We start from the raw sequence: 26,994 nt of genomic DNA on the forward strand, positions 1-26,994 counted from the left end.
TCTGCATGCACAAGGTCCCCTATCAATGCTGATATTTGGGACAACACTTAAGGATGGGTTTGACCATCTCTGAGTGTTCTGCTCCCCAAAAGCTGGTGGGAGGCGAGAAGCAGCCATCCAGCAAGGAACAGGACAAGATTTCTTCTTCTCATCACCCTACCCTTGAGTTCCTCCCACGTCCAGGAATACATCTTGCAGCCTTCCCACCCGTGACCGCATCACTGCTCAGTTCTGGCTAGAGAAAAAGGAATTAATGAGGCTGTCCCACCCCGGGTGGGGGGCAGAGATGCTGTGGCCAGCTTCTGACCACCCCCCCCGGCCTCCTGGCCCCCCGCCAGCCCTGCCTGGCCTTTGTGCTGGAGGCTGTTGCTCTGAACGCTTCAGCCTTCAATTTCCCGTCATAAATCAGTTTGCTGCTCTGTAAACTTGTTGAATGGTACATTTTACCGAAATCCATGCTGGCAACTGTTTGCTGTAAGAGGGACAACCGAATTTTACACCGTACCTGTTGCAAGGTCCCTGTTTTACCAGGCAGTATTTGGAAAATAACCCAGGAATGATGTCTGTGGCATCTGAGGATGGAGAATAAACAGTTCGCTGAAACTCCTCTGCCTTCTTTCCCCTGACACTTTGGGCAAACATCTTCCCTCCTTCCATGTCCCCCAGTCCTCAGTCCTCCCATCCTGGAGTCATCTGTGTAGTATATATGTATATACGCGACCCCAAAGCTGCCAGGCACCACGCTCCACATACAAACGCTGGTAAAACTGCTGTTATTTACCCTTTATTTCATTGCAATCGCCCAGGTAAGCCTGCCTCAATTAACAGCAACACGCTCTGCTCAGCTTTGCAGGACCGAGCTCTTGGCTGAACATTGGTGAAGCTGGACGGGTCAAGCTCAGCCAAGCAGATAAAGCTTGAGGATGTGTTTCTAACACGTGTCCCCTTTCTGTTTCTTTTGCAGCGCGGGGCGGCCTCCAGCCGTGGTTGCAGGGTGTGATCGCAGTGGTTGTGTTTCTAGTCCTGGTGGCCATCGCTTTTATGGTCAATAGGTTCTGGTGTAAGGAGAAAGTGTAAGTGTGGGAGCCCTGGGGCTTGTTTAGGGTTGGGCTTAGCTGCCTCTGCACGGGTCACTTCCAGATGCCTCCGTCCCCATGCCAGGGCTGGGAACACTGTGATCGGTGTGCCGGGAGCCGGGTGAGGAGAGCAAAGACTCCCTGTCCTGGTGTCCTCTCCCTGTTACTTATTGCCAGACGTGAACGTGCACCCTCCGCTCACCCTGATGCTCAGCAGGTTGGCTTCTGCCCCAGAGGCATTTAAAGGGGGCCCTTGGGGATGCGTTCAGAGCCAATGCATAATGTCATGTGTGTATATATATTTATACGGTCTGATTTGCAAATGCAGTCTTTGTTTTCCGACGAGGAACCATTGTCCTCAAACTGGATTTGCCCCCAGCCCATGGAGCAGGAGGCAGGGATGGTGTTTCCCATCTCTGCCTGAGCCTCGTCGCCTCTTCCCAGCCCGGAGGCAGAGAATGCTGAGGAGGGCTTGAGGGGGGATGGCAGTTTGTTTTAATTAATCTGGCCTCTCTTCAGAAGAGCTGGCAGTGAGGCTTGGCAGCCTGGCCCGCTGCCAGCTCCACGCTGTCACAATGACAGCAGCTATCAGCTCAAGCGGCTGCCTGTTTATGCCAGTCTGTTCCTTGGAAAAGCCTCTGAAATCACCCTTGGCTGAGAGCTGGAGGAGGCAGGGATGTGCAGGCAGGGTGGGCCTGCACCCACCCTCCGCAGCTAAACACCCCCAAAGCCGTTCATTCCACGGGCTTGCTCCAGAGTTGAGCTTTTAGGCTCTGGCTGAGGTGGAACACCCGATCCCTGCCCCATGGTTCCTTCTGTGATCCAGACTCGCATCCAAGAGGAAGCAGCTTGGCCTTGCACCTGCAGTGTGCACCCATCCTGCAGCAGGGCTGTGGTGCCCGCAGAGCCTTGTCATTTCTCTCGGTGCCGGTTGGGACTGTAGGGGATTATTTTGCAGCAGATTACATAGAAGACGACTGGAAAAACCAGTTAGCAGGCGAAAACAATCCCACGTATTGACAAATGAGCTTTGCTGACTGCCAACCCGGCACTGGGAGTATCAGGTCCAGAGCCAGGGGGTTGGCACTCGGTGTCCGGGCACTGCCCCTGCGAATCTGCTGTGAGGGCATCTTTCCTTGCCCAAGTCCTGCTGGGAAGGGGGCTGAGCTGGGCGTCCATGGCCAGGATCACACATCCAGGTCCCTTATTGTCTCTGTAAGTGTTGGAGCAGACCCTTCCCCTCTGCCATCAGCATCATGAGCTTCTCCCTGGCACGGACCCTCCATTGCTCTCTCTCAGATCCTCTCTTTTCCCTCTCCAGGGAAAACGTTGAGACAGTGGTGAGCATTGAGGACAAGCAGGATGCTGTCACCTCTAATGGCCATGAAGGGAGATACCTAACTGCTGCAGCCGACTTCAGGTGAAGAACTTGCTCAGACCTCCTACCCATGGCTCCGAGGCTCTGCTCCATCCCGTTGGGGACAGCTCAGACATCACGGTGTCTCCCATTCAGGGTCTCACACATCCCATGCACCTGGTTTTGGGGCTTTTATGCTCTCCAGGGATCAGGGAGAAGGCAGTGAGGGAGTATGCCCTCCTGCCTGGTATCCCCATGCCCACAGCTGAGCCCCGTGGTCCATCTATCGCCTTGCAACATGCTACACCACATTTTGTTATGCTGCATTACACCTTTCCAACATGGACAAAGAAGCCACCAAAAGTGGCCACAGGTCACCACGCAGATGCTGACTGTCAAAACAGTCTTGGCTAGAAATTAGAGCAATTCCCACCCCACCCCGTGCTTGGCTCTCCTCCTCACAAGGGGACCTCTCCCGCCCTCCCCACCTCCCCGTCTCACCCCTTGCTCAGCGCACACCCGCCACCAGCAAGGCCAGGGCCACGGCGGTGGCTTTGCGGGACCTGGTCTTGCTGGGGGCAAGCTCACCGCTGTGCTTCTACCTCCTGATGCAGGTCCAAAGAGAGCCATCACGCCTACGAGAACACTGTGGAGCCCGAGGAGAGGGTGATCACCACTGCCATGTAGCAGGCAGTCCGGCCAGCTGCCCTCCTTCCTCCTCTCACTCTCCTTCCCGCTGTCGCAATGGGCGTTTTTGCAGGGACCCTCTGCACCGACATTGCCCGTGCACGGTGGCTGCCCAACCTCTCCACGGCATCACCATCTCCTGATCTTTTCCTGTCTCACTTGCGGGACATGCTCTTCCGCCTCGGGTACTGGTGTCTGAATGAGCATCGGTCCCCAGGAGAGGTTTGGACATGCCACCTCTCCTACCTGGCGATCACCCCACCTGGTTGGCGAGGCTGATGTCCCCAGTCCCAGGGGACTGACCTGCTCCAGACATGGAGGGGTCCCTGCTGGGTGCCTGGGACCTCCCTGCATCCCCAGCCACCTTCCAGGGAGATGCTGATGGAAAACACGTTCTCTTCTCCCCATTTCACCCTCCTTTTTATGACCTACACCATGAATTTTAATGTCAGAACAAACCTCCTCCCCTGTACATATCTTTCCTGTGAGCAATAAAGAGAATTGTTGCCCATAGGAGAGCAAAGACGGTCGTTTTGCTAATCACCCAAAGGACTTTCTGGCATCTCAAAGCGCTGTCAGCCTTCAGGCGGTTCGGGAAGGGAAGGACACTGGGGAAGGAGGTGTGGGAGTGGGAAGGGTGCTTAGACAGACGACAGCACCCCAGTCTCCCTCAATCTCCCCTGGGTGGATCTATCTTGTATTTCTCCACTTGGACGAAGCCAAGAGCACTTTTGCCTGTGTCTCTGTGTCAACAGGGGAGAGAAAGTGCTGAAGCTTTTTTGTGCTCAGCATTTGGACTGCCCCAGAGCTGCAAAGGGCCCTCTGGGGAGGTAAGCATCACTCCTCTCCGTTTTCAAGGTGGGGAAACTGAGGCACGACATCAACCCAGCACTTTGCAGCGCTGCTTAATGGGTGAAAGGCTGCGCTCCCTGAATCCCACAGGGCACAGATCCGTGGCCAGCTGGGGACCATTCCCAGGGTTGGAGGCTGCGAGTGGCGATCACTTACTGGTGCTGCCAGGATGTGGCTGGGGGCTGCCCTGGGCAGTGCTGGCTCTCCTGGGGCAGCTGGCCACGGTGCAACCTGCTCCTGCCAGGCTGTTCATTAACCAGGGTCCGTGTTTTGCTGTGGTGGGGACAGCGCTGGGGCCACTGTGGGAGCAACAAATGCTCCCAAGTCACAGCGTTGGCACATTGAACTGGGAGGCCTGTAGCACCCTGGCCTTCCCTGGGACATCAGTTGCCCAGGTGAAGTGCAGGGTCCTCCCTTGACCAGCAAGGAAAGGGTTAAGGGGCTCTGCAATTAAGGGCAGCCCAAGGGCTGCAGGTGGAGCAGGGCTGGGAGGGCTGGGGGTTATAAGGAGGGCATCGTTGGCAAACCCTGAGTTTGGGGGGAGCAGGGTAGTTCTGGGGCTCTGCAGACACAGGGGGAGGATGTGGCAGGAGGGCCTCGGGTGCTGGAGCCACCTCTTGCTTTCTGCTGAGCATCAGGGCAAGGGGAAATGTTAGAACTGGTGTGAAACAGCAGCTGTGATGGGTTTGGATCTGGGAGGAGCCCTGGCCTCCACTCAGGAGGTGCTTTGGAGGCCCATTTGCAGGAAGCCATGCCAGAAACAAGCAGAGGCTTCTTTGCCTCTCGTTAGCAGAGCTCCTGCTCTGTGTGTTTCAACCCTGAATGGCCTTTCCTGCTGCAAGGGCTGCTCTCGCTCCGCTGTGCTTGCCAGTGACTTTAACAGCCCCAAGCCTGTTCTGGAGGAGCTGCTGCCCATGCCATGATGGTCTTCTTCCCCAGGTAGGAGCCTGCAAAACACCCTGTCTTCCTACAGCGCCAAAACCTGATGAGTATTCCCTGAAGTGAAGAAGTGGCTGTCTTGGTGGGGAGCTCAGGCCAAAATGAAATCACTTCTCACCCCCTGGAGCCCCCCAGGATGGAGTTGGGAGCTGGACCCTGGTGCCACTACTTGCCATGACCCACTCTCGCTTGCTGCCGGTGAAGCTGTTGGTGTCCCTAGCAGGTGATGAGGCAAAAATTCAGGCATGGGAGTAAAACAGGAGTCTTCCAGTAACAGACCCACCCTGAAAGGCATCTCCCCAAAAAGCCTCACGTAGGCAGGTGTTTTGAAAACGCCCTCAAGACTCAGCGTTGAGAAATCCCAGCTCCAGTTGAGAAATTGCATGAGGGTAGAAGAAAAGAGGCAGAAGGGTTGGAGGGGTCAGGTGGAGGCGTGACAGCTGCCATCCCCACCCAGCATCACGTCCGAGCTGTTCCCTTCTACCACCTTCCCTCTGCAGCTGGAGGCTGATCGAGGCTGGGTCCTGGATCTGCCCACTCCTGTCCCGGATGGGTGCTGCTCCCCTGAGTTTTCTCTTGCAGGTGCCAAACGTCACGGGTTTGTCAAAAACAAGCTCCCAGAGTTCGGCAGTAATGCTTCGCTCAGCAGGGTTTAAGGAGGATTAGCCATTGCTGTTCCTGCTGTGTCAGCACTCGGGCTGGGGGTGTGGAGAGGGGAACCCATTAATTTTTACCTCTCGGTTGCAAAAGGAGGTAGGAAAGACATCCCTATAATGAGTAACAGCTGGAGTTTGTTCCCTGGCTTGCGCACACTCTGAAGACGTGACGGATGCCTGAGTCATTCCCCTGGAAGTGCCTGGGTGCAGGTTTATGCTGGGTGCTTGGTGGGTCCCTTTCCCCGTGGATCCCTCCTGTGGTTTTAAGTCGAAGCAAGCAGAGGGATGGGGCTTTGCCTTTGCACATTCTGGGTAAGCCCAGGAACCTTGATGCTTGGTCTTACCCCAGACAGTTCACTTTCCTGGGGAAAACACCTTTTGCAAGAGCCACTGTTACCTCCCTGGTGGCACCTCCCCTCCACACAGTCCATGATGCTGTGTGCCTCAGTTTCCCTGGTCCATCAAGCACAACCCGAGGCTGGCTGTGCGAAGCAGGCTGCCTTCTCATGAGCCATGCAGCTGGCTCATGGCTGCTTCTCGGTGTGATCCTAAAAAGAACAAAAGAGAGCGAGATACATGAAATTTATTGTTGGAAAATCTTAATTAGATTTTAAGCCCCAAAGGGAGAAAAGTGAGGTATTATCTGACACAGCTAATGAGTGTTAAGTGTCCATTGTTATATTTCTTGTTTACCTTTCTGTGCTGACTGATACGGCCCGGATCCTTGCCTGTACTGCCATAATTAGGATATCTCATCTCTCGCTGATAGGGTCGGGGATGCTCTTTAAAGCACAATGCTGGCTCATCCCTCCCCGGCAGGATGAGCGTGATCGGGAAGGCAACTTCTGGCATCTTGGTGCTTGTGCCTGCTAAGTTGACCCTGTGAGCTGGGGGGTGCCCTCCAGAGCAAGAGCTGTACCTGATAGCCCCCAGGTGATGGGCACCTTCGACAGCCTCCGTGACGTCTCCAAAGGGTCCTGAGCCAACATGCCTGGGAGACAAATCCTTCCCAGTGCACGGGGGGAGACTGTATCCTCCACAAGTCACCCCATTCCCACTGATGAAGTGGAAAGGAACCCATGGGTACCCCATCCTACCCTCACTCTGTAACCCCAGTATCTCCGAAGTTTGGTCTTCAGGAAGATGTTCAGGGTGGGGACCTGCTATGGATAGTCTCCTTTTGGGCAGAAGATATTCAGGGTGGTCTTTTTGCACTACCACCTTGTTACAAGATGTGTCACAGCTTTCCTTTATAGCCCAGGAGGGTGCAACACATCTCTGGGACCCCGAGATAACAGGACGTCTTGTTGAAAGCCACTTCTTCTCTGGTGCTTCACCGATCTCTGCAAGGGTCTTTAGCTGTGGAGTTTTAAGGTCATAGACCCACAGAATGGTTTGGGTTGGAAGGGACCTTAAAGACCATCCAGTTCCAACCCCCCTGCCATGGGCAGGGACACCTTCCACCAGACCAGGTTGCTCCAAGCCTCATCCAGCCTGACCTTGAACCCTTCCAGGGATCCACATCCACAGCTTCTCTGGGCAACCTGTCCCCGTGCCTCACCACCCTCTCCGGGAAGAACTTCTTCCTGATACCCAATCTAAACCTCCCCACTTTCAATTTAAACCCGTTCCCCCTTGTCCTGTCACTACAGGCCCTTGTAAAAAGTCCCCCCCAGCTTCCTTGTAGCCCCTTCAGGTACTGGAAGGTGCTATAAGGTCTCCCCAGAGCCTTCTCTTCTCCAGGCTGAACAAGATACTTCTGTTCCAGCTGTGACTACAACCCTGGAGCAGCTTGGGCAGGTGGACACCCACCATATAAATTATTCCAAGGTGGTTTAATTAAAGACTTGCTGTATGTAGGTAAACCACTGCTTCAGCCAGGACCACCAGCTTCAGCCCTGGCCCCAAGCAGTGTAGCCTGGGGTTTATGTCCTGGCATTGGGCACCTTAACACCCAAGCACTGAAATTTGGACCTCCAGAAGCAAAGAGGGTGCCTGTCCCACCATCACGGTCCTTTGGGCTGGGGAAGAATCTCAGCCACCCAGGTGGGAGCTGGGAGCACAGCGTGTAGGGGTGACTGTGTGTGGGCAAGGGGGCTGCAAAGTTTTTGGTCTCGATTCAAGCCACTGAAAGCCAGAAGTAAAATACCATCCACTGTTGGTTTATACACCCGCAGTAGCCAAACAAACATCCCCGGAGCCTGTCCTTATCACTTTATTACACCTGCTAGAGTGAATAGATTAAAGAGGATGGGGGAGGGGGGAGAAAGCAGAAGAATCCAGCAGAAAAAACTGGGTTTTGGGATTGTTAATTATTCTCTGGGGTCTCTAATCTTTAACTGGCAAACAGCATCACTAACTGTCTTAAAGCCCCTCCTGGAACATCCTGATAATAAGCCATCTGCATGAAGGCACCCCGTTATCTGCCCTCCTCCAGCCGCCTGTGACATGGCTGGAGTGGGAGATAATGAATGTGTGGTGTGTAATAACGACACGTCATTCATGATTATCGGCCTGATACCCAACCTTTTAGCTCCATTGTTTGTGCTTCAAAAAAAAAAGAAGAAAAAAAAAAGAGAAAGAAAAAATAAAAAGGAGGAGGGAATGAAGAAAAAGGGGAATTTTTGGAGCTATGGGCTGTCCCGGGGTCCCTGAAGTGTCTCCCTGCCAAAGGGGTTGGCTCTGGTAGCATCTCCCAGAGGGTTTGGTGGTAGCCTGGAAGGACGTGCCCGTGGATTGGCGGCTGCTGTAGCCATGGTGATGGAGGGAGAGCACTGAGACAGCGCAGAAATGTCACCGCTCGGCAGGGAGACATTTGGGGCAAAGGCTCGGGCGATGAGACCTGTGTCACTGGGCGCTGCCTGGCTCCTCGCGCTGCTTTTCGCTGCTCTCGAAGCCGTTTAGCTTGACTTGGCAGAGGAGGTTATCTTGAACACGCTGCTGTCCAGAAACTGCCAGCGTGTGAAGGCGGGGGGGGATGTTTGGGTTGCCTGGTTTGACCTGGATAAGCTGAAAAGCAGAAGAATTTTCTCCTGGTTGCCTCTGCATTATGGCTCCACGATGCATCGGTGCTGTGAGATCTCCCCCCTAAAGCTTTGGTCCTTCAAACTGCAAACCCAGGTTAAATGCGAAGCTTAACAGGGAGAGACTTTAAAGTATTTGGCAGAGGTTACTTCAGTTGTTGTCAGAAATGCCTGGAATAATGATCCTTCTTTTGCATAAAAAATGGCAGTAGTCTCTTTCCTGAGCAGCTTTCTCAATGCGTTTTCCCCAGAGAAGGTCTCTGCTGGAAGTGGTTGGGGTTTGGCCATTCCTAGTAGTCAGGGGGACTCTTGGAAACCAAAAGAGCAGCCTCCTTCATGGCAGTGAGTAGGATGATGGCCTCAAAACGCAGGGCTGGGAGGCCAAGCAGGGCACTGTGTGTACACAGCAGCTGTGGGTCCTCATGAGATCTAGCTTTTCCTGCTCTGGTCTTATCCCCAGATGCCCAAAGCAGAGGATGCCACAGGGACATACTCAGATGCTACCTAGTTTCCTGTGCAACCCCCCACCAAGGAGACTGGGACGGTTCTTTGTGGCCAAGTGCTTCCCAGACTCATTGCTTGGACTACAAGCCGAGGGTGGATGAGAGAGCTGCAAGGTGGCTTGCTTGTTCCTGGGTGGGTGGCTGAAATGTCTGATAAATAGGGCCGGTAATGAAAAGCTGCATCAAACTGCTGCCCTCCAACGGCATTGCTGTGCTGGAGCTGCGGAGGAGGAGAGCTGGAGCATGACCTTTGAGACCAGCCTGAGTCCGTCAATGTGCAAAGGTGGTGGCACCGGCACCTACACAACCTGCACCTGGGGTGGGAAGGGGTCTGAGTGGGGAGAAAAGGAACTCTGGCTCCAGCTGCCTTACAAAATAAGCACAAGCTGCACCTTGCTGGTTATTTGCAGCATTCCTGTCCCGTTAGGTACGGGGAAAGCCAAAATGAAGGTTCAGATCCAGCCCTAGAGGAATTTTGTTTCTCAAACCGAGGATGCAGCAGGCAGCAGAGAGGAGGATCAGGGAGCTGCAGGGGTTTGTGCAGATGTGGAGATGCTCAGATTTGGCTGTCCTGATCTGGCCACAAGCAGAGTTGAGCTGCCCAGGTGTAGTTTAGCTCTATTAGTGCCTACAGTGATGCTGGTGATGCTATTGCCATAGGTGAGAGCTGGACAGTCTTGTCTCTCACCATGGCATGGCATGTGTGCAGCTCTCTGTGCCTCAGTTTCTCCTGATAGCTGCTGACTGCCCAGACACTCACAGTGACAAACTTTCCCTGTGCTCTGGGTTACACCACCATCGTGCTGAGGGCCGTGATGGAGCAATGCTTCTTCTGCTGCCCCACACAGCTGAGCGTGGGGATGGGACAGGGATACTCCCAGGGATGGGGCTCATCAGCTGCTCTGCTGCGCCTGGCCATGCTCTCTGCCAAACCCCAGGGGTTTTGCCAGGGACCAGGAAGGACTTTGGGTTTTTCTGGGTCTCCCACTGCCACCTAGTGATCCATTTCCCGCCCCAGACCTGCAGCTCACCCAGCAGGTCCCTCATGGTCTGGGAGCCCATCTATGGCAGGTTCTAGGGTGGGACCTGCATTGGGTCCCTGCACCCCCAAAAAGAGGTCAGCCCCATGGCCAGTCCCCACCTACACCCCTTGGGAACCTCACTCCTGTACTGAACGATCAGTTCTCAGCTTTTGCAGAAAAGGGCTTGAGACGGACTCGTGCTCCCTCTTGGGATTTTTTTATTTGCAAGTTGATTTTGTTCTTGCCATCAGCATGTGATGATTTCTGTTTTGCTTTGTTTGACCCCAGATCATTTCAGTTATTTCCTTACCATGGAAACTCTCAGAGGCAGAGGCGAGGGCTTGGTGACCCACAACATGGGAGGGGTGGAAACAGGTTCCTCAGGCTCAACCAAGGGGCAAACCCACTGAACCAACCCTTGCGGCTTGAGAAAACACTAGCAGGGCTGCACCTTTGGGTCCAGCCTTGCCTCTGACCTGCCAGGATCCATCCTGCACTCCCCTTGGCCTGCAAATTCAAAGGAAGCCAAAGCCACTCTTGGAGAGCACCTCCATGAGGTGTTATTCTCGTTCCAGAGAGGAGAGGAGGGCAAGGCTGATCCCACATTGTTTTGGGGGTGGAGAGTGTTTTCTCTAGGTTAGCTGGTGACCAGTCTCTGCACTGGCTCCTGAGCACCCTCAGCTCAAGGAAGTTCAGTGTCAGGGCAGAAAACCTGCTGTCATTCATCTCTGTAATGGCAGGCACAGTGCCAGCCTCAGAACGGGTTAGGGGGAATTATCTGGAGGGTGGTGTGTGGGGATGCTGTGTGGCTGCAGGGAGGAACTCTCTTGCCCCTGGACACCCATGCTGGAGTCAGGGGAGAGACGTTTGCAGGCAGTGTCCAGGCTTTAGGCATCTTGGCAAGCCACGCTGGCACTGTTCACCTCTGTGCCCGAGCAGGGAACTGTCAGTGGTGCAAATACACAGGCAGGTGACAGAAGTCCTGCCAGACAGCGTGTGAGGGCAGGCTGGAGGGGAGGAGATGCGCGGGATGTGGAGGATGCCAATGGAAGTGAAGGCTGAGCCACAGCCGCACTGCGAAACCCCCCGGCAGAGCTGTTCCTTGTGCGAGGATGGGAACTGGACCTGCTGGGTTTGGGGTGTGTGCGAGGGGGCTCAGCGTACCCCCCTGGACAGCAGCAGGGGAGAGGTTAATGTGGATGTCCAAGGTGGGTCTGTTTGGTGTCCCCTTCTTACACTTCTGGGTGGAGGATGATCCTTGGGAAGGAGCCTGCACCCCGCTGTGGTACCCCATGAGGTCAGCGAATCTTCTTCAAATGCAGGTGGATCCCATTGCTGGACCTGAGGATGACCTGTGGAGTCAGTGTGGGAGGCTTGGACGGGTCAGGGAAGAGCTTGAAGCGGAGCAGGGTCAGGGCCAGAGCCACCTTCATCTCGTTCATGGCAAACTGCTGCCCGATGCAGTTCCTGGGGAGAGGATGACAAAGGCTCTGATTGCAGGCTTCATCCCCGACTGCCCCCGAGCTTGGCTCAGCCCATGCACGTGCTGGGGGACCTCCAGCTGCTGCAAGGATGGTGCCACAGCTTACCGAGGGATCCCCTGATGGCACACCAAAATGCTCCCAGCTCTGCAGTGGGGTATTGCTCTTTTTTATTAATAAGCATCGATAAAAGATATGAGATTGAGAGAACTGCATCTTACTTCGCTATAAAGTGATGCATGGATCTAAAACCCAGACACCTCAGAAATGTGATTTTTTGGCTCTGTGTGGCTTATCTCCTCTTGCAAGTTACTGAGACCTCAGTAGCCTGCATCTGACTATCGATACAGCAGGAAAACAACAGAGACTTGCGCCCAGCTTGGCTTTGAGGTACACTGGGAATTCACCCCTAAACAAGGGATGCCGTGTTCCCAGTGAAAGCAATAGAAAATGTAAACCCCTCCCCAAATCCACAAGAAGAGCATGCAAAACCCCACAGTGACAACAGAGCTTGAGGCATGGGAAACACTTTGGAGCTGAGGGAGCGTGGTGGAGATCCTGTTAGGGAAAACCTGCTTGAGTTGGCCAAGCCAACTTGGCTCATGGGCAGTGAGGGAGGATTACTTCAGGAGCTTGTCTCTGAGCTAGGTCTTCCATGCAAGGAAGCCTACGGGGAGGAAGAGGGATGAAGAATCTCCCACCTGGATCCAGCAGAGAAAGGTAGGAAAGCATGGGAGTGCCTCTGTGCTGAGTTCTCTGGAGAAAACCTCAGAGGATCATAAATCTGTGGGAACAACAAAGGCCATTTGGTCAGTGTTTGGTCTGATATGAGCAGCACTGGGTTCTTTCATGGTCCCCAAGGCAGGACTGGATGTGGCCTCAGCTGTTCCTGGGAGAGCTGCATCTGACAGGCATCTTTCTGGAAAGACACTGGGTGGATGAGGAAAGATATATTCCCTTGGGGATGTGCAGATAACCCATTACAGTGCCCAAGATGCCTGCAGGTGTTTTCTCATCCATGGTAGCAATGATCAAGTCAGAATCCCTTTGGTCCAGAGATGCCTGATCCTGGCTCTCCAGATAGGCACTGCGCACCCTCCTTCAAGTTTCCCAGCTATTTCTTTCCTTGAAGTCTCTAAGATACCAGCTTCAGATCACATACTGCTTGGGGGGGCTTGGGACTTCTCATACCACGCTGCGACCTAAGTCTGTCCAGGGCAGCTGAAAGCATTCTGCATATCTGTGTCACCATGCATGCAGACGGACTATTCAACACCCGTTCCCAGCACTTTGTCATGTTCAAACCCTTTGGGGTGTTTGTGACTTCATTGAACTTTGCATTTAGATATGGATTGTTGGAATAAGAGGAGAAAAAAAAAAAAAAAACATGGCAGGGTGGCACAGGCTGCATTGTACAAGGGGAGTGGATGCTTGGGCTCACAGATCATCTTCTCCTTCTTGTTATGTTGTGATTGTGAAATATATTCTTGTTATATTGTTATTGTGAAATACCTCGGGGTCCTCCCACACATCCCGGTTCCTGTGAATAGCAAATATGCTCAGTATAACCTGGAAGCCTGTAAAAGAAAAGAGAGAAAAAACTCCTGACACCTCGGAGTGAAACCCCAAGTGAGGTGTTTGTGGAATGATCTCCTTCCCTGGACTCTTCAGGGGCTGTTGCAGGAGATCTGGAAGGGATGGTGGCCAGCCTGTCCAGGCAGGTCACCTCCTGAAACCCTGACATGGAAGGAACAATGGCCTCAGAGCTTGGTACCAGGGTATTTCTTGACCAGGAACAACACTCTGCAAGTCCCCTTTGAGCTCTGTGAACACCCCAGTGCCTTGGAGCACCCTTCTGGGCCGACTGTGATGGCAAGCTGTGGTGGCCCTCACAGTGGAGAGAGAAGAAAAGCTGGAAGCTCTATCAGCTCCATCAGCCCCCCCTGCCAGCAGCTCTAGGGAGGATGCCCCACTTGTCCCAGACAGCAGCATGAAGAGGAATGAACTCAACCGACCTGCTGGCAAGCTGCGTCCATCAGGAAACGTGACAGGTTTAGAGAGTTGTCGGGACACCGAAGGAACTGGTGGGAACAGGCGCAAGCTCTCTTTGATGCACATCGTGGTGTAAGTCATCTTCCCAAGGTCCTCCCTGAAAGCAAACTGGGGGGTCAGGCTGTGTTTGAGTGACAGCAACGGGGACACAGTGCTACACAGTGAGTGGGCTGGACTGCCATGTCTCCTGTCTCCTGTTGGGGTTTCTCCTTCTCCTAGTCCTCCCCTTGCTGCCAGCATTGCTACATGAAAAGCAAAATGCCCCAATCCAGATGCCTTATAAGGTAGATGGAATTTCCTTCTCAGGATCATAGAATTGTAGAATGGTTTGGGTTGGAAGGGATGATCCAACCGCACCCCCCCTCCAGTGAGCAGGTACACCTTCCCCTAGACCAGGTTGCTCAGAGCCCCATCCAACCTGACCTTAAATGTTTCCAGGGATGGGACATCCACCACCTCTCTGGGCAACCTGTTCAGTGTTTCACCACCCTCACTGTGAAAAATTTCTTCCTGATATCTAGCGTAATCTACCCTATTTCAGTTTAAAACTGTTACCCCTTGTCCTATCATAGCAGGCCCTGCCAAAATGTTTGTCCCCATCTTTCTTATAAGCCCCCTTTTAGTGCTGAAACGCTGCAATAAGGTCTCCCCGGAGCCTTCTCTTCTCCAGGCTAAACAACCCCAACTCTCTCAGGCTTTCTTCATAGGAGAGGTGCTCCAGCCCCCTGACAATTTCTGTGGCCCTCCTATGGACCTGCTCCAACAAGTCCATGTCTTTCCTGTGCTGAGGACTCCAGAGCTGGACGCAGCACTCCAGGTCGGGTCTCACCAGAGCAGAGTAGAGGGATAGAATCACCTCCCTCGACCTGCTGGCCATGCTTCTTTTGATGCATTGTCATTAATGTCATTAATGAAGACATTAAACAATACTGGTCCTGGTGTGGACCCCTGAGGGACACCACTTGTCACCAATATCCATTTGGTCATTGGGCTGTTGACCACTACCCTCTGGATGAAACCATTCAAACAATTCCTCATCCACTGAACAGTTCATCCATCAGATCTCTCTAATTTAGAAGGGAGGATGTTGTGAAAGACCTTAAAAGGATAAGTGAAAAGAGTTCAGAGTAAAGGAGTAAGAAATCCTAGCTCACCACTCAATGGTATCTCTCTCTCCCAAGATCCCCTGGATCTCCTCCCTGCACCGTTGCTGGTACTCTGGATGTAATGCCAGGCAGTAGAAGAGCCAGGAGATCCCGCTGGCTGTGGTGTCGTGGCCCTCAAACATGAACGTGTCCACCTCAGCACGCAGGTCCTCATCAGACAGTCCAGCTCCATTCTCATCCTAAAAAAGGGGAAAGTATATCATTCTTAAGCGCACATTAATCGGACTTGGACCTTTGGGTATAAAAATAACCCTTCATGATGACAAAGAAGGGGCCCATTTTAGTGTCCCTTGGATGTCCCTGTACATCAGGAAGTAGGCCAGTACCAAATATATCCAATATGTGTGAGGTCAGACCTGATGTTTGCTGACTCTGCAGTCAACAGAGCTACACAGGTGGGCTTTGGTGGGATACCAGTTCGTGGTCCTTCAGAAGGACACCCAATATGATCCCCTGCCCAGGGTCCCTGTTAGGTTTTTCAGTAGTTTGATTCTGACGACTTTAGTTTCAGATAAAGACATTAAAGAAAGCAGGACAAGTGAGCACAGCACATATCTCCTTCCTGAACTCCAAAATGGCAGCTCCTGTCCAGAGTATCTGAACATCTGTGTGAAGGTAAAACTGCGGAAGAGAAGAAACAAAACCTCTTAAAAGGATTACAGCCATGGTGGCTTCCTTGTAACCTTTCCAAAGATCTCGTTCTTCTCTGGTTTCTGACGGCTCACTTACTTAAACTATTAAAGTGTTCAATGAAAACGAACAAGGAAGATGAAGTTTGAGCTTCTCATGTTCTGTCACACATTTGTATTTCCTTCCCTTTCAATTCACCTTTCCCTGAGCTAGGAAATCTGAGGTGGGGAAGCTGTTGCCAGCAAATCCAGCCAGGGGTGATGAGCTCCCTGCTGATTCATCCTCGGTGCCATTCAGGTGTGTTCTTCAGCATTGGATACGATTATTTCGAACATTCACCTTGGTACAAAGAAGAATGTCCAGAAAATCCAGGTGTCTCTTCTTCTGGATCTTGTCAAGTTCCTTCTCACTGGAGAGTAACATCTTTCTTTCTTTTATTACCTTGTCTGTATAGAAGAATGGTCAGTCAGATGTGTCCTGCCCCGTCAGAGACCTCATGTACTTGTCCGCTTGGTCACAGCTCGGACTCTGTTTAATGTGTAACCCTCTGGACAGTGCATGCTGCCACCCCTCTCCGAGCTGCTCCAGATACAAGTAGGGGAGAGGTTCAGCTGGGAGGCAGGGCTGGGGAGAAAGGGGGAGAAATACCTGTGTGGGTATGGGCCAGCTTGCAGGCGTTGTGAAAGTCACGGCCGTTGCGAGTCAAGTTGTAGAAGATATCCTTGTAAGAAAAAGTCCGGAACCTGCTGCTCACGAGATGGCTCAGGTCATAAACAGCTCTGATATAATAGTCTGAGTTGCTGTAAGGCGACCAAGGTTACAGCTGGTGTTAGCAACATGAGTGGGGAAACAGGAGCGCTTGCTTTCCCAGGATTTGAAAGTTCAGGCACTGACCTCTGAGTCTGACAGTTGTTATTATAACTGAAGGCGCATTTCATGATGCTGTCTAGTGTCATCAAGCTGACGTCCTGAAAGAGCTCCACTGACTTCCTGTCTGTGATCTTCCTTTCCCATTTATCCTATGGTGGAGAGGGGTAAGGAGGGACAGACAACCACCTACAATCAGGTCACATTTTCCTGTCTCTCTTCCCAGATCCACACTGCTCATGACATTCTTTTCTGGCAGCAGAGGACCTATGCAGTCTGTGAAGCAGATCAAACTCTTCTGTGCATTTCTTTTTCCAGGTTTATCATTACTGTGCTAAGAAAGGATGTTCTAGCAATAGCTGATTTTATTGGAAAGCAGATGAAGGAGATAGTAAGTGGAATGGCCAGAGGAAGGTGAAGGGACTGATTTCAGAACTTCAAAACTACCCAAACAGTTCATTGAAACTCTAGGAACCATCTAAGTCCAGTCTGTTTCCCTCAGTCATTCCCAGACATGATTATTTTCACTGGTGCACAGATGAAACGTAAAAGTAGCAGGAGTGGTGATTCTTACCAGCATCACCTTGACTGAATCTGACATCAGGGTCACATAAGATTTCAGCACGTCATAATGAAAGGCTGGGGTGAGCAGCTTCCGATGCTGGAACCATTTGGTTCCATCCAAGATCAACAGTCCCTGCCCTGGAGACACAATCAGCAAAGGCACAATCAGCTCCTCCAGACCCTGAGCACGGCTCTGACAGCCTCACTGCTGCTTTTGGCCAAGCGCAGGCTAATGTGCGTGGTCTGGGTGGAGGAAGAGTTGGTGGAGCAGCCTTTTCTCTGGCTTCTCTGAGGCCGATCACAGCAGTGCTCGTTGGAGGGAGGAGAAGCATGCCCACGCATCCTTCACTGCAACCGGCTGAGCATGCCTGGTCTACCCCAAAACCAAAGCCTTGATGGCAGAGGCACAGGATTTGGTCTCAGATGGATTTTTCTGCCCTAAATTAAATACTTGGCTGCTTTTTGCAGCACACCCTGACACTTGTTAGCAGGACCCCAGAGGGTTACCTCAAAGCTGCGTGCAAGCCATCCACCTCCCTATCCTTGGTGTGTCACCCCAGTTATCCATGGTAGCACTCAGTCCCTGAGCAAACTGAAGGCTGCTTTGTGGTGGCCGGGGTGTGTGATCCAAGGCAAAGCTCCACGACAAGGTGGGCACCACCGGTACTAATGCTCACACACAAACAAACCCTCTCATTTGCAAGCTCTGGTTTTAGAATGGAAGAAAACAAAATGAAGGAAGATGAGAAAAGCCTCTGAAATGTGCAATATGCCTGAAAGAGATAATGGAAGAGAATGACTTACCGATCCAGGGAACTAAGAATTTGTAGGGTATCTTGGACTTGCTATCTGTACAGCAAAATAGAAACCAGAACAGTATGAATGTCTGATGAATTCAACATAACAAAAAGAAAATTCAGGATAAATTAACATGAGAGTATGTCCTCCAAATCACAATGTAGAATTAGTTTCAATTCCATGTGTAAAGTACTCTAACACTAGAGGTAGAGTTTAAAAGTGGTCTTCCACAAATATGACCTTAATGGACTTGAGAAAACCAGAGAAAGGTGTAACAAAATTTGTATGTGAAGAAATGGTCATGGCAAATCTCAAAGTTGAGAACAATGAATGGGAGTTACTGGAGATGCCCATGTAGGTACCACTCACAGGCATCATGCTCCACAGAAGGAGCAGAGGGGAAGAACTGAGATGTCTTCTGAGAGCCATTGCCATGACAGGCAACCAACATTACTGGGTTTACTGGGAAGCACAGATACTGCGGTGGTAGATGCCATGGAAGACAGTAATAGCAGCGCTAACAGAGACAGTGGACTGGGAGGAACAGGCACGTGGTCACTGTTTTACATGAGAATATGAACTGCTCCCTGAAACCTGGGGTGGGCTAGGAGTTTGAGGAGGGGAGCAAAGGAGGAATTGCTGTAGCTGTGAAGGAAGCTGGCAAAGGGGATGACTCCAGGCAAGGTTCCTATGACTTTCTCGGTAGTGTCAAGGACATGACTTCCCAAAAACAGATGGAGAGACTTACCCGTGCGGCCAAGTATGCTTTTGGCATATTCAGGATGGTGGATTATTAGAGAAGGCAGGACTGGCCCAAACCATCTGGGAAAGGCATAGGGGTATTGTTCTCCCCATGAGATGAACTGATAAAACATGTTTTCGGTAGTTATCTGCAATGACAGTTAAGCAGGGAGACTGAACTCAGGCAGAAAAAGAGGGATGTGCCAGGGAGAGCAGAGGCTAAACTTGCCCTCTCATGGGAAGCACACACAAGACGTCCTCTCCTGGAAAACAAGAAGAGAGTGGGCAGACTTGCACCGTGTGTTTTCCATGCTGCAGGTGGAGGAGTTGCTGGACATGGCAAAGGGACCGTGCACCAGTGGCAAAGGTGTCCTGCATCACAACAGGGCTCCATGGAGAGCCCTTAGCTGGTGCACAGCTGCAGTCAAACCACGTTAGGACAGCCTGGGCTTGGAGAAGCTTGGTGTTGCACTCAGGAGCTGCAGCTGGCATGGGCAATGCCAGGACGCCTGGTGAACAGGCCGGGGGGACCAAGGCTGTTACACCCCTGCTGTCTAAATTGAGCGGTGCAAGGTGAGCAGGCAACGTGAAATCAAAAATATCTTCATTATAGAAGGATGAAAATGGCTGCAATAAAATGCCCTGGTTTTGTGTTCATGACTTCTGAAGTGGCTGTAGGGGGAAAGACTCTAATTGGTAGAAGGTTTAATGCAGAAGACAGACATTTTATTGCTCATATTTAAACAACTCCATGAAAGCCCCAGAAATCATCTAACTCCACTTTAAGCACATGATCAAAACCAACGCAGCTCGTCTTTTTACCGAAATTATGCCCATCTCATATGCAGACACACTTTCTGCCTGCCCTGCAAAAGCCTTGGCACTCCCTGTACAGACATCCTCTCCTGTCGGAAGGGACACGAACAGGGGACATGCACACCCCACTTGGTGCATGCTCTCATCCTGACCAGTATCTTCCACAGTTGTTGGGATAAACCCTGACTGAGCCCAGTTCCCTTCTCACCTGATGATTGTGGCCATAAAGCCAGTGTTTCGGGGGACCAGGGAATGCCTCCAGAGCTTTGATGAGTTTCTTCCTCTTCTGGTAGAACTGGACCACCTTCAGCAGCACGAAGATGACACCGAGCACCACAGACAGCTGCAGAACAACAGCAGAAGGTCTGGAGATGCTGTCTAGCAGAGACCCCATGCTGGCCCTGTATCCGGAATGCCTGACACTGCCTTCTCCTGCCTGCTCCTCTTCTGGTGCTCTTATGCCTGCAGCTGACAGGGAGCTAGGTGCAGGTAAAAGTTCTTTCTCTCCTGCTCTGCTGGAGCTGAGCCTGGTGAAGCCCCACTGGCAGCAATTTATAGCAGCAGGAACATGATGGTCAGCAGCGCCGACCGCTGCAATCAGTCAGCTTGGCCGGCAGCCCGATTGCCTGCTGCTCCTACACACCCTTTGACCTGCTTCCAGTGACCTGGGGATGGAGGTGGCTTGTTAACAAACAACCTGTACGTATTTGCCGCTTTCTCTGAAGTCCCATGCACCCCAGCAGCAAGGGAAAGCGCTCACAGTCATCCGTGCCCAGGTGGACAAGGCCATAGGAGGGAGGAGGCAAGAGGTAGCAACGCTTGGGCTCTAGCTGAGCTCCATGGTGTCCTCAGCCAAATTCAGGTCTGGAAGCCATTCATCCACCCGTGTGAAGTGAGGAACAAACAGGCCACCTCTGCCAAACGCACAGGCCGGATGGATCCAGCTGCCTCCAGCTGTAAAAGCAGTGCTCTGTGACTGAAACATCACACAGCACTGCCGGACTATAATCCAGAGAATGGACATACACCCCATCAGCTCGCAAGGGACTGTGGACCTGTTCTCCAAGAAGTTCAACTGTAGGCAAGCCAGGAGGCAAAACTGCTGCCCAGAATTGCCATGGCCAGTAGGTAAGACATGAGGAGGAGAGCAGCAGAGCAGTAAAATGGGCTGCAGCAAGACTGAGGACATGTCTAACCTGTTAGGAGGGGTGATGGTAAGGTCATGTCCCCTCCACAGTCCCGGTGAGTCCTCCTTCCCCTGTCTACACGGCATCTCACCATCCTTCAAAAAAGGCTCCACATCACCACATATGCGTCTAACCTGTTAGGAGGGGTGACCGTAAGGTCATGTCCCCTCCACAATCCCAGTGAGTCCTCCTTCCCCTGTTTACATGGCATCTCACCATCCTTCAGAAAAGGCTCCACATCACCACATATGCTTGGTTGGGCCCCAGGTAAGACCCCTTCTAGCAATCCCTGAGCAGATCCTTCTGGTTACCTGGGCTCACATCCCGTAGGCGCAGAAGCCTGGGAAGTCTTGGAGGGAATTGAGGGGTTGGGGGAAGACTTGGGCTGCAAGTCTGCCGCATGTGGGTGACTTCCAGGCATATTGCAAAGAGGAGGATCTCCAGATGGACTGAATTCATTTCCCATTTGGATGCTGGGATATTGTGAGGGTCAAATGAGTCGTCAGGTGCTGAATCTGGTAGTCTGATGTGCTACTACACAGGGGCTGCTGAACTTTGTGGGTGTTTCTCTTCAACTTGTCTCTGAGATGAGGGTCTTCTGATGTTTGGGCACTTTCATGGAATCATGGAATCATAGAACCTTTTATGTTGGATGTTTAAGATCATCAAGTCTAACCATTAGTCTAATACTGCTGAGTCCACCAAAACCTAAACTTTTGTTTAGTTTTTACTCTAAATTATGCCAGGGCCGATTGAAACCCATCTTTTCTGTTAGCAGAGCCATTTTACTGAAAAAACCCTATTGTTTATCTGGTATTCACTGTCCAGATGTATGCTTTTCATAATGCCAGAGACATGGAGATCGCTGGCTGAAGTGAAACTGCACAGCCCCAGTGAAAATATTTAAACTTTTTAGACAGAAAGTATATGAAAAAACCAAACTTACAAGACCCATTGCCTGGGAATTCTTGTCTCCACGAAAATGTCTGAAAGTTAGTGAAGTGAGTAACTTTTCCCTCAGCTGGCTAGTAGCCTATTAGTTAATTAATGATCACAATGATGAAGCCATAGGTACAGGCTGTACCATTTATATATCAGTCTCAGGGAGATGTGAAGTGTCTGGCTGCTACGAACCCACGCGAAGGATTGTAGATATATTGCTTATTCTCTGTGATGTGTTGCTTATTGCAAACAGGCTGCAGGTCATGGTGTGTGCCACCTTGGGTGTAGCACGGGAAGGTGCTGAACTGCATAAGCCGGATTCATCCTGCGCTCTTTGAGAAAAAAATCAACAGGCTGCAGAAAAGGTTAGGTGTGGTGCACGGCACTCAAGAAGTATCGTTAAAACAGCTCCCTTTCTGCTTGAAATCTTCACCTGCAACTTCTCTGTGCTGTCAACCCTTCTTGGGAACTCACAGTGTAAACTCCCATGACTGAGGGCACTTGGGACAGTTTTACTTTGGATCCATGAGGATTCCCTTGCTGAAATACAGCACCTAATTCAGCATGGCTTTTTTTTTTCTCTTTATGGGTGGGCACACTAGTGCACAGAGCAGGAAGACTCAGCCTGACCCTCTTTCCAGCACAGACGCTGCCGTATCACCCGTGGTTCTTTGCAAGGGTCAGGATTTGTCCTCCCTGCCATGCGGCTGGAGGATGCTGAGTGCCTCACAGACTCAGCCTCACAGGCGAATGGTTCACAGAGGGTCCTGGTGGGTTCCACTTTTGTGTCCCTCAGAGGGATGTTTGACTCTGCATCCCACTGCTTCTGTCTCCTTCTGGAAGTCCAGCTGTGGATTTTCTGGGTGAACATCGATCCCCCTGTTGATGTTAGTTAGTGTGACATGTGGTCTCTGTCACGTGCATCATCACCTAGTTCTCAGGTCGTGATAAGAAATTTTGCAAGTGCTTGGGCATGATGTGTTGGCCTCCAGCACCAGCAGTGACAGTGTCTCCAGAACTCCTCACTCACTCCTGGGTTTGCATCCTGAGGTTGGTGGCTTGGACATTTCCACATGAGATGGGATGAGAGACACCTGCCATCGCGGGTGCCCAGGGCACAAAAGGCACTGGGCATGTCAGCTGGCTGACTACCTGCTCCTACCGTGTGTGTCCAGGTGCCTGTTCATTGCTTCTGCATGCTGCTAGTGGAAGACTGCTCTAGAAACACAATTTGGTCTTAAAAGACATCAGCTTTATGATCAACCCTTAGTCTGTTCCTGGGCTGCAAATACCCTTTTGCTAGTTTGCCAGTGTTGTCTGTAACACTGTTTCTTTGGCATTTCGCTAGAAATAATGATTGCATAAGGTCCGCAGCTGGGCTAAGGTGACCCAGTCAGTACTACAGCTCTGCACGTGGCACTGGGCTTCTGTTAGCATGGCAGGAAGATGTACTGCAAAGAGCCAAAGACAACAGCCGAAAATCTCTTCTATCTCCTCAGACTCAGGTGCTTTGGCTGCATGAGCATATTTCTTTGGCTCCCCACTGTGACTGTCCCTTGAATTGGACACCTGTAACCTGCTTTAAGATGGTGCCTCTGGTTCTTCAGACTGGGAAGAGGAAGGAGGAGTTATACTCTCTGGCTGGCATTTGTCATCCTGCTTTTTTCTCATCACCATTGCTGACATGCCGCTTCCTTTGGGCCAGAGCCTGGTAAGTCATTAGAGCCACATCCATCAACAATTTTAAAATTTAAGGAACGCACTGACTCCATTCGTGCTGCCATGGAGAACATCCCTGGCAGACACTGAGCAGCATGAACTTTTCACACACTTGGCCATCTTCATAAGACCAATGGTATCTCCTTATGCTGAGACAGCTGGATCTGTGCAAAGGTTCACATGGGAGTTAAAGGTTGCTGTTTAGGAGGCAGAAGGTTGCAGTCTGTCAGGTTAGGCATTTCTTAGGGAAGGCTTGGGCTGTAGCCAGAGCAAGTGGGACCCGATCTGCTGTGGCAACTTCTTGCTCATGAGCAGAAGCACTGGCTCCAGGGACTGCATGGCCATGGAAGGTGTAGGAGATCCATCTAGTACCTCTAGCTCTTCCTATGATCCCCCACCTGTCCTGCAGCACCGTGATTCCCATCAGGAGAGGAGGCAGTGCAGGCTGTCTGGCCAGCTGGCTGGTAGGTGTGTTTGCTGGTTGGCTGAGAAGCATCTGCGTTGCAGTCAGTCAGGAGGCTCCTGATGATGCCTCTTGCCTACCTGAGGAGGAGAAGGATGAACAAGCAGCACAAAGACTCACTTTTGGCTGTCTGAGCCAGATCTGTGCCTCTGCAAGCTGCCTTTGAAATGTGGGGCTGACCTAAACAGACTGGGCAGGTGAATAGTGTGAGGCGAGCAACGTTACATGCGCTTTCTCTCGTTATCAGAAAAGGGCACAGAGGGAGTTTGGATAGGTCTGCCACAATGCATGGGATTAACCTTGAAGTTAGGTTAAAGCGGTGTATGCTTAAGTTCAAGTGGTGTATGCTACAAAAGATTCCATTCCCCATATCCGATGGACTCTGCCCCAGAGCTGTCTGTCCTTCTGGCTTTTTCTTCCTCTCCACAAGCTCTAAAATGGCCTTCAGGCTCTTTCAGAGACCCCCTTCTAGGAAACAGTCCACAAACAACTAGGTTCTTGTCTGGGCTTGCCGGTGGCTGTGGGTGGGAGGAGGAGAAGGGCAGCTGCGTGGGGCTGAGGACATTGGAAGGTGGGATTGCCACTGTGGGTCCCTCATGTGAAGACCTGCAGCACACTTACAAATCCAGCAGTGTCATGTAGTTGAGTGCTGTACAAGGTCCACGTAAGGAACACAGGGAAAGCTGGGGGCTGAGCCTTTGGTCAGCACAAATGGAGCTGTTTTGGGGTGGCCTATGGCACTTACCTGGTTATCAGATTGTCTGATCTGGACCCGGCTGGCACCTTTCAGCAATCACCTTCAAAATAAGTCAGAAATACCTCAAGACCCACAGGTGGAGGGGCCCAGCCCGTGGACTTGCTGGCATGACATCGGGTTAAACTTTTATAACAACACCGAAATTCTCATTGCCAACAAAGTCCCTGGACAATGGGTTTGACCATGGGTTACTGAGTAGGGTGGATATTTACCTATCTGGTGCCCTGATAGTTATTTAATAACCAGTACGAACAGTTGAGCATGGAGCCAAAGGGATACGGGTAGCCTTGAAGGTCAAAAGTGTTGAGCTGACAGGGAGAAGACATAGGGGACAAAGTAGCTAAACTCATGGGAATTTGGAACAAGAACCTGAGCTTGGATAATAGCAAAACTAGGTGCCTAATTCAGCCTCCGGCCTCTGCATTTTCTCTCACCATTTTGGTCTGATGTTCTTTAGCACAGCATGGAGTTGATAACTCAGTATTTTTTTTTCAGGGAAGAAACCATGGAAGTTCAAACGAGAAAGCCAAGTGGCCACAGAGCTTCTAATGGGGAAAAGTGACAGAGGACAGCATTGGTCTCGTCGTCATAAGGGATTGGCTCAAGGCCAGAAATCGTCTGTTCAACACCAGTAGAACCTACAGTCCTGTCGTGTCCAGGTATCCGGACTGAAGCAAAGAGCCTCTGAAAGAAGATCTCAGCATGATGCAGCATCTACGAGTCTCCTGATAGCCAGAGTGCTCTGGGGAGGTTGGCAGGGTGAGCGGAGTCTCCGCTTGACCTTTTGGACATCCGAGGCTGGCAAAACTGCAGTTGGATGTTAAAGGACACTTAGAAGGTCGTCAAATATTTGCAGAGAGCCTCTGCACGGTTGGCTCGATGCGGTGGATGTCCACATGATGGCAGTGCATGCCATGGCAGCCCGTAAATGTAAAAAAAAAAGTTACACTGAAGAATTCCCATCCCTTATCACAACCATGGACACCTCAGGCTGCGGAAGTTGCTTTCAAGATCTTTGGAATTACTCCACTGCGTTTAGACACCTAAACAGAAGAAGATCACCCTCACTGATTTAACTCGTACTGTTGGCATTCAATGCAGAACTGGTTTACTGAGCAGGTGAAATTTAGGTGTCAAATCAGTACTTTGCCCCAGAGCGTGACCTTGCAGCAGCTGCTTTCCCGAGCATGCCTGTGTTTATTCGGATAGTAAGGGGAGTCCAGGCCCATCTGTCCCTGTGTGTTCCTGCAGTGCTTAGTGCTGACAGATGAAATGTAGTTGTAATGCCAAAAAAAATAATAAAGTTTCAGGCTTCCAAACACATGACGTATGAGGAAATCACGTCAAGAGCCCAGCAAGTGTTGCCGAGTAATGTGAGCCGCCTGGATCCCATTTGACCACACATGTCTCAAGGATGAATTTATATCTGGAAGCAATTAATACAGCTGTCTTACAAATATGGTGCAATACTTATTTAATTTAAAGGCTGCTTCCAGTGTAAAATCCCAGTGGGGTTCAGATGGAAATTGCTGGTACCACCTGGCAGGGCAGTGCGAGCAAGCTGCTCTCGCCACTGGTTCTGCTGCTCCTGTCGTGCTTGGCAGAGAAAGTACCACCACCAGACTGCGATGGATGGGTACCCTTGTGTGACCAGGATGTGGCTGTGCAGCTATTACGACAGTCTCCATGGGGTAAGGAGTAAGTGGGTGAGTAGATGGCACCTTTGCTTTGTTGTTACTGAAAGATCGAGCTGTAGCGACGAGAAAAATCCAAGATGTTTTTAACCAAAACAAAGACTTATCCTGTTGCACCCCACATAGCCCCTCTCAAGAATTCTTGTTAAATTACTTATCTGAAGGACTGAATCAGGCAGTCCGAGGTCAGCTCATCATCTTTGCAATCACCCTTTCTGCAGAAAGTTGGGAGGGATTAAAGAATGAGGTAAACTCTCTGCGTCTAGTCTTTGTCTGTCTTTATCGCTCAGTTGTACTTCCCCAGTGACTAGGTCTTTTTATTAATACCATGTCCCTAATATCTAGGAGGGAAAAGATATTTGGGGGGAAGAGCTCTCAGAAATTACATTCTGGAAAGTTCTGTCTCAGTCTGGCACTGGGACGAAGTTGTCCAGGAACCCTGTCGCAGCCTCAGCCAGCTCTCCAGTTCAAAAGCAGAGCAACCACAGAAGATGTTGTATTCAGGATGCGGGATGTGGGATGATGCAGGATATGACATGTGGGATGCGGGATACAAGATGCGGGATGCAGGATGTGGGGTGATGCGGGATGCAGGATGTGGGGTGATGCAGGATGCGGGATGTGGGATGCAGGATATTACATTTGGGATGCAGGATGCAAGATGCGGGATGCAGGCTGGCTGGCCTGGCATGCAGTACCGGTCCATGTGGCTGTGGGAGATTGGGAGCTGGGCTGCCATGCATGGCATTATTTAGAAGACACTGTCTTTAGCTCCTGGCCTCGGAGTGTGTTAGCACCAAGAAGCACTTTGTGCACAGATCTGATGATGTTGGGCTTAGGTATGTGACTGCAGGGGGAAGAGGGCTCCGCTCCTCTCCCGTGCCAAGAAGCCAGGAGCACAACACAGAGGGGAGGATGGGAATGCTGCAGAGCACCTTTCCTTTTCCTCTGCAGGTATGAAGAGACAGATTTTTGGTGAATCCTAAAAGTCGTGGAGGGGAC

The 26,994-nt window shown here is 51.4% G+C and overlaps 2 protein-coding genes across 2 annotated transcripts in view; one reads left to right on the forward strand and one right to left on the reverse strand.

Annotated features, from left to right (window-relative positions):
• Positions 1–3,120, forward strand: part of PDZK1IP1 (PDZK1 interacting protein 1) — a 6,112-nt gene extending 2,992 nt beyond the window's left edge. Inside the window, exons 2-4 of the mRNA XM_010159741.1 lie at positions 965–1,073; positions 2,398–2,496; positions 3,048–3,120. Of these exons, the coding sequence (XP_010158043.1) occupies positions 965–1,073; positions 2,398–2,496; positions 3,048–3,120 (281 nt within the window). The remainder of the gene's footprint in view (positions 1–964; positions 1,074–2,397; positions 2,497–3,047) is intronic.
• An 8,293-nt stretch (positions 3,121–11,413) lies between these two features.
• LOC104515728 (cytochrome P450 4A6-like) lies at positions 11,414–19,624 on the reverse strand. The gene is made up of 12 exons (XM_010159850.1): positions 19,439–19,624; positions 18,422–18,563; positions 17,680–17,724; positions 16,886–17,013; positions 16,339–16,463; positions 16,093–16,244; positions 15,784–15,890; positions 14,803–14,993; positions 13,612–13,745; positions 13,109–13,173; positions 12,298–12,380; positions 11,414–11,582 (listed from the first exon to the last, which is right to left on the reverse strand). Exons 1-12 carry the CDS (start codon positions 19,622–19,624, stop codon positions 11,414–11,416), a joined length of 1,527 nt encoding a protein of 508 aa, XP_010158152.1.
• Between the last annotated feature and the right edge of the window lie 7,370 nt (positions 19,625–26,994).

This window comes from Eurypyga helias, unplaced genomic scaffold (assembly GCF_000690775.1).
Source record: "Eurypyga helias isolate BGI_N326 unplaced genomic scaffold, ASM69077v1 scaffold17830, whole genome shotgun sequence".
NCBI lineage: Eukaryota > Metazoa > Chordata > Aves > Eurypygiformes > Eurypygidae > Eurypyga > Eurypyga helias.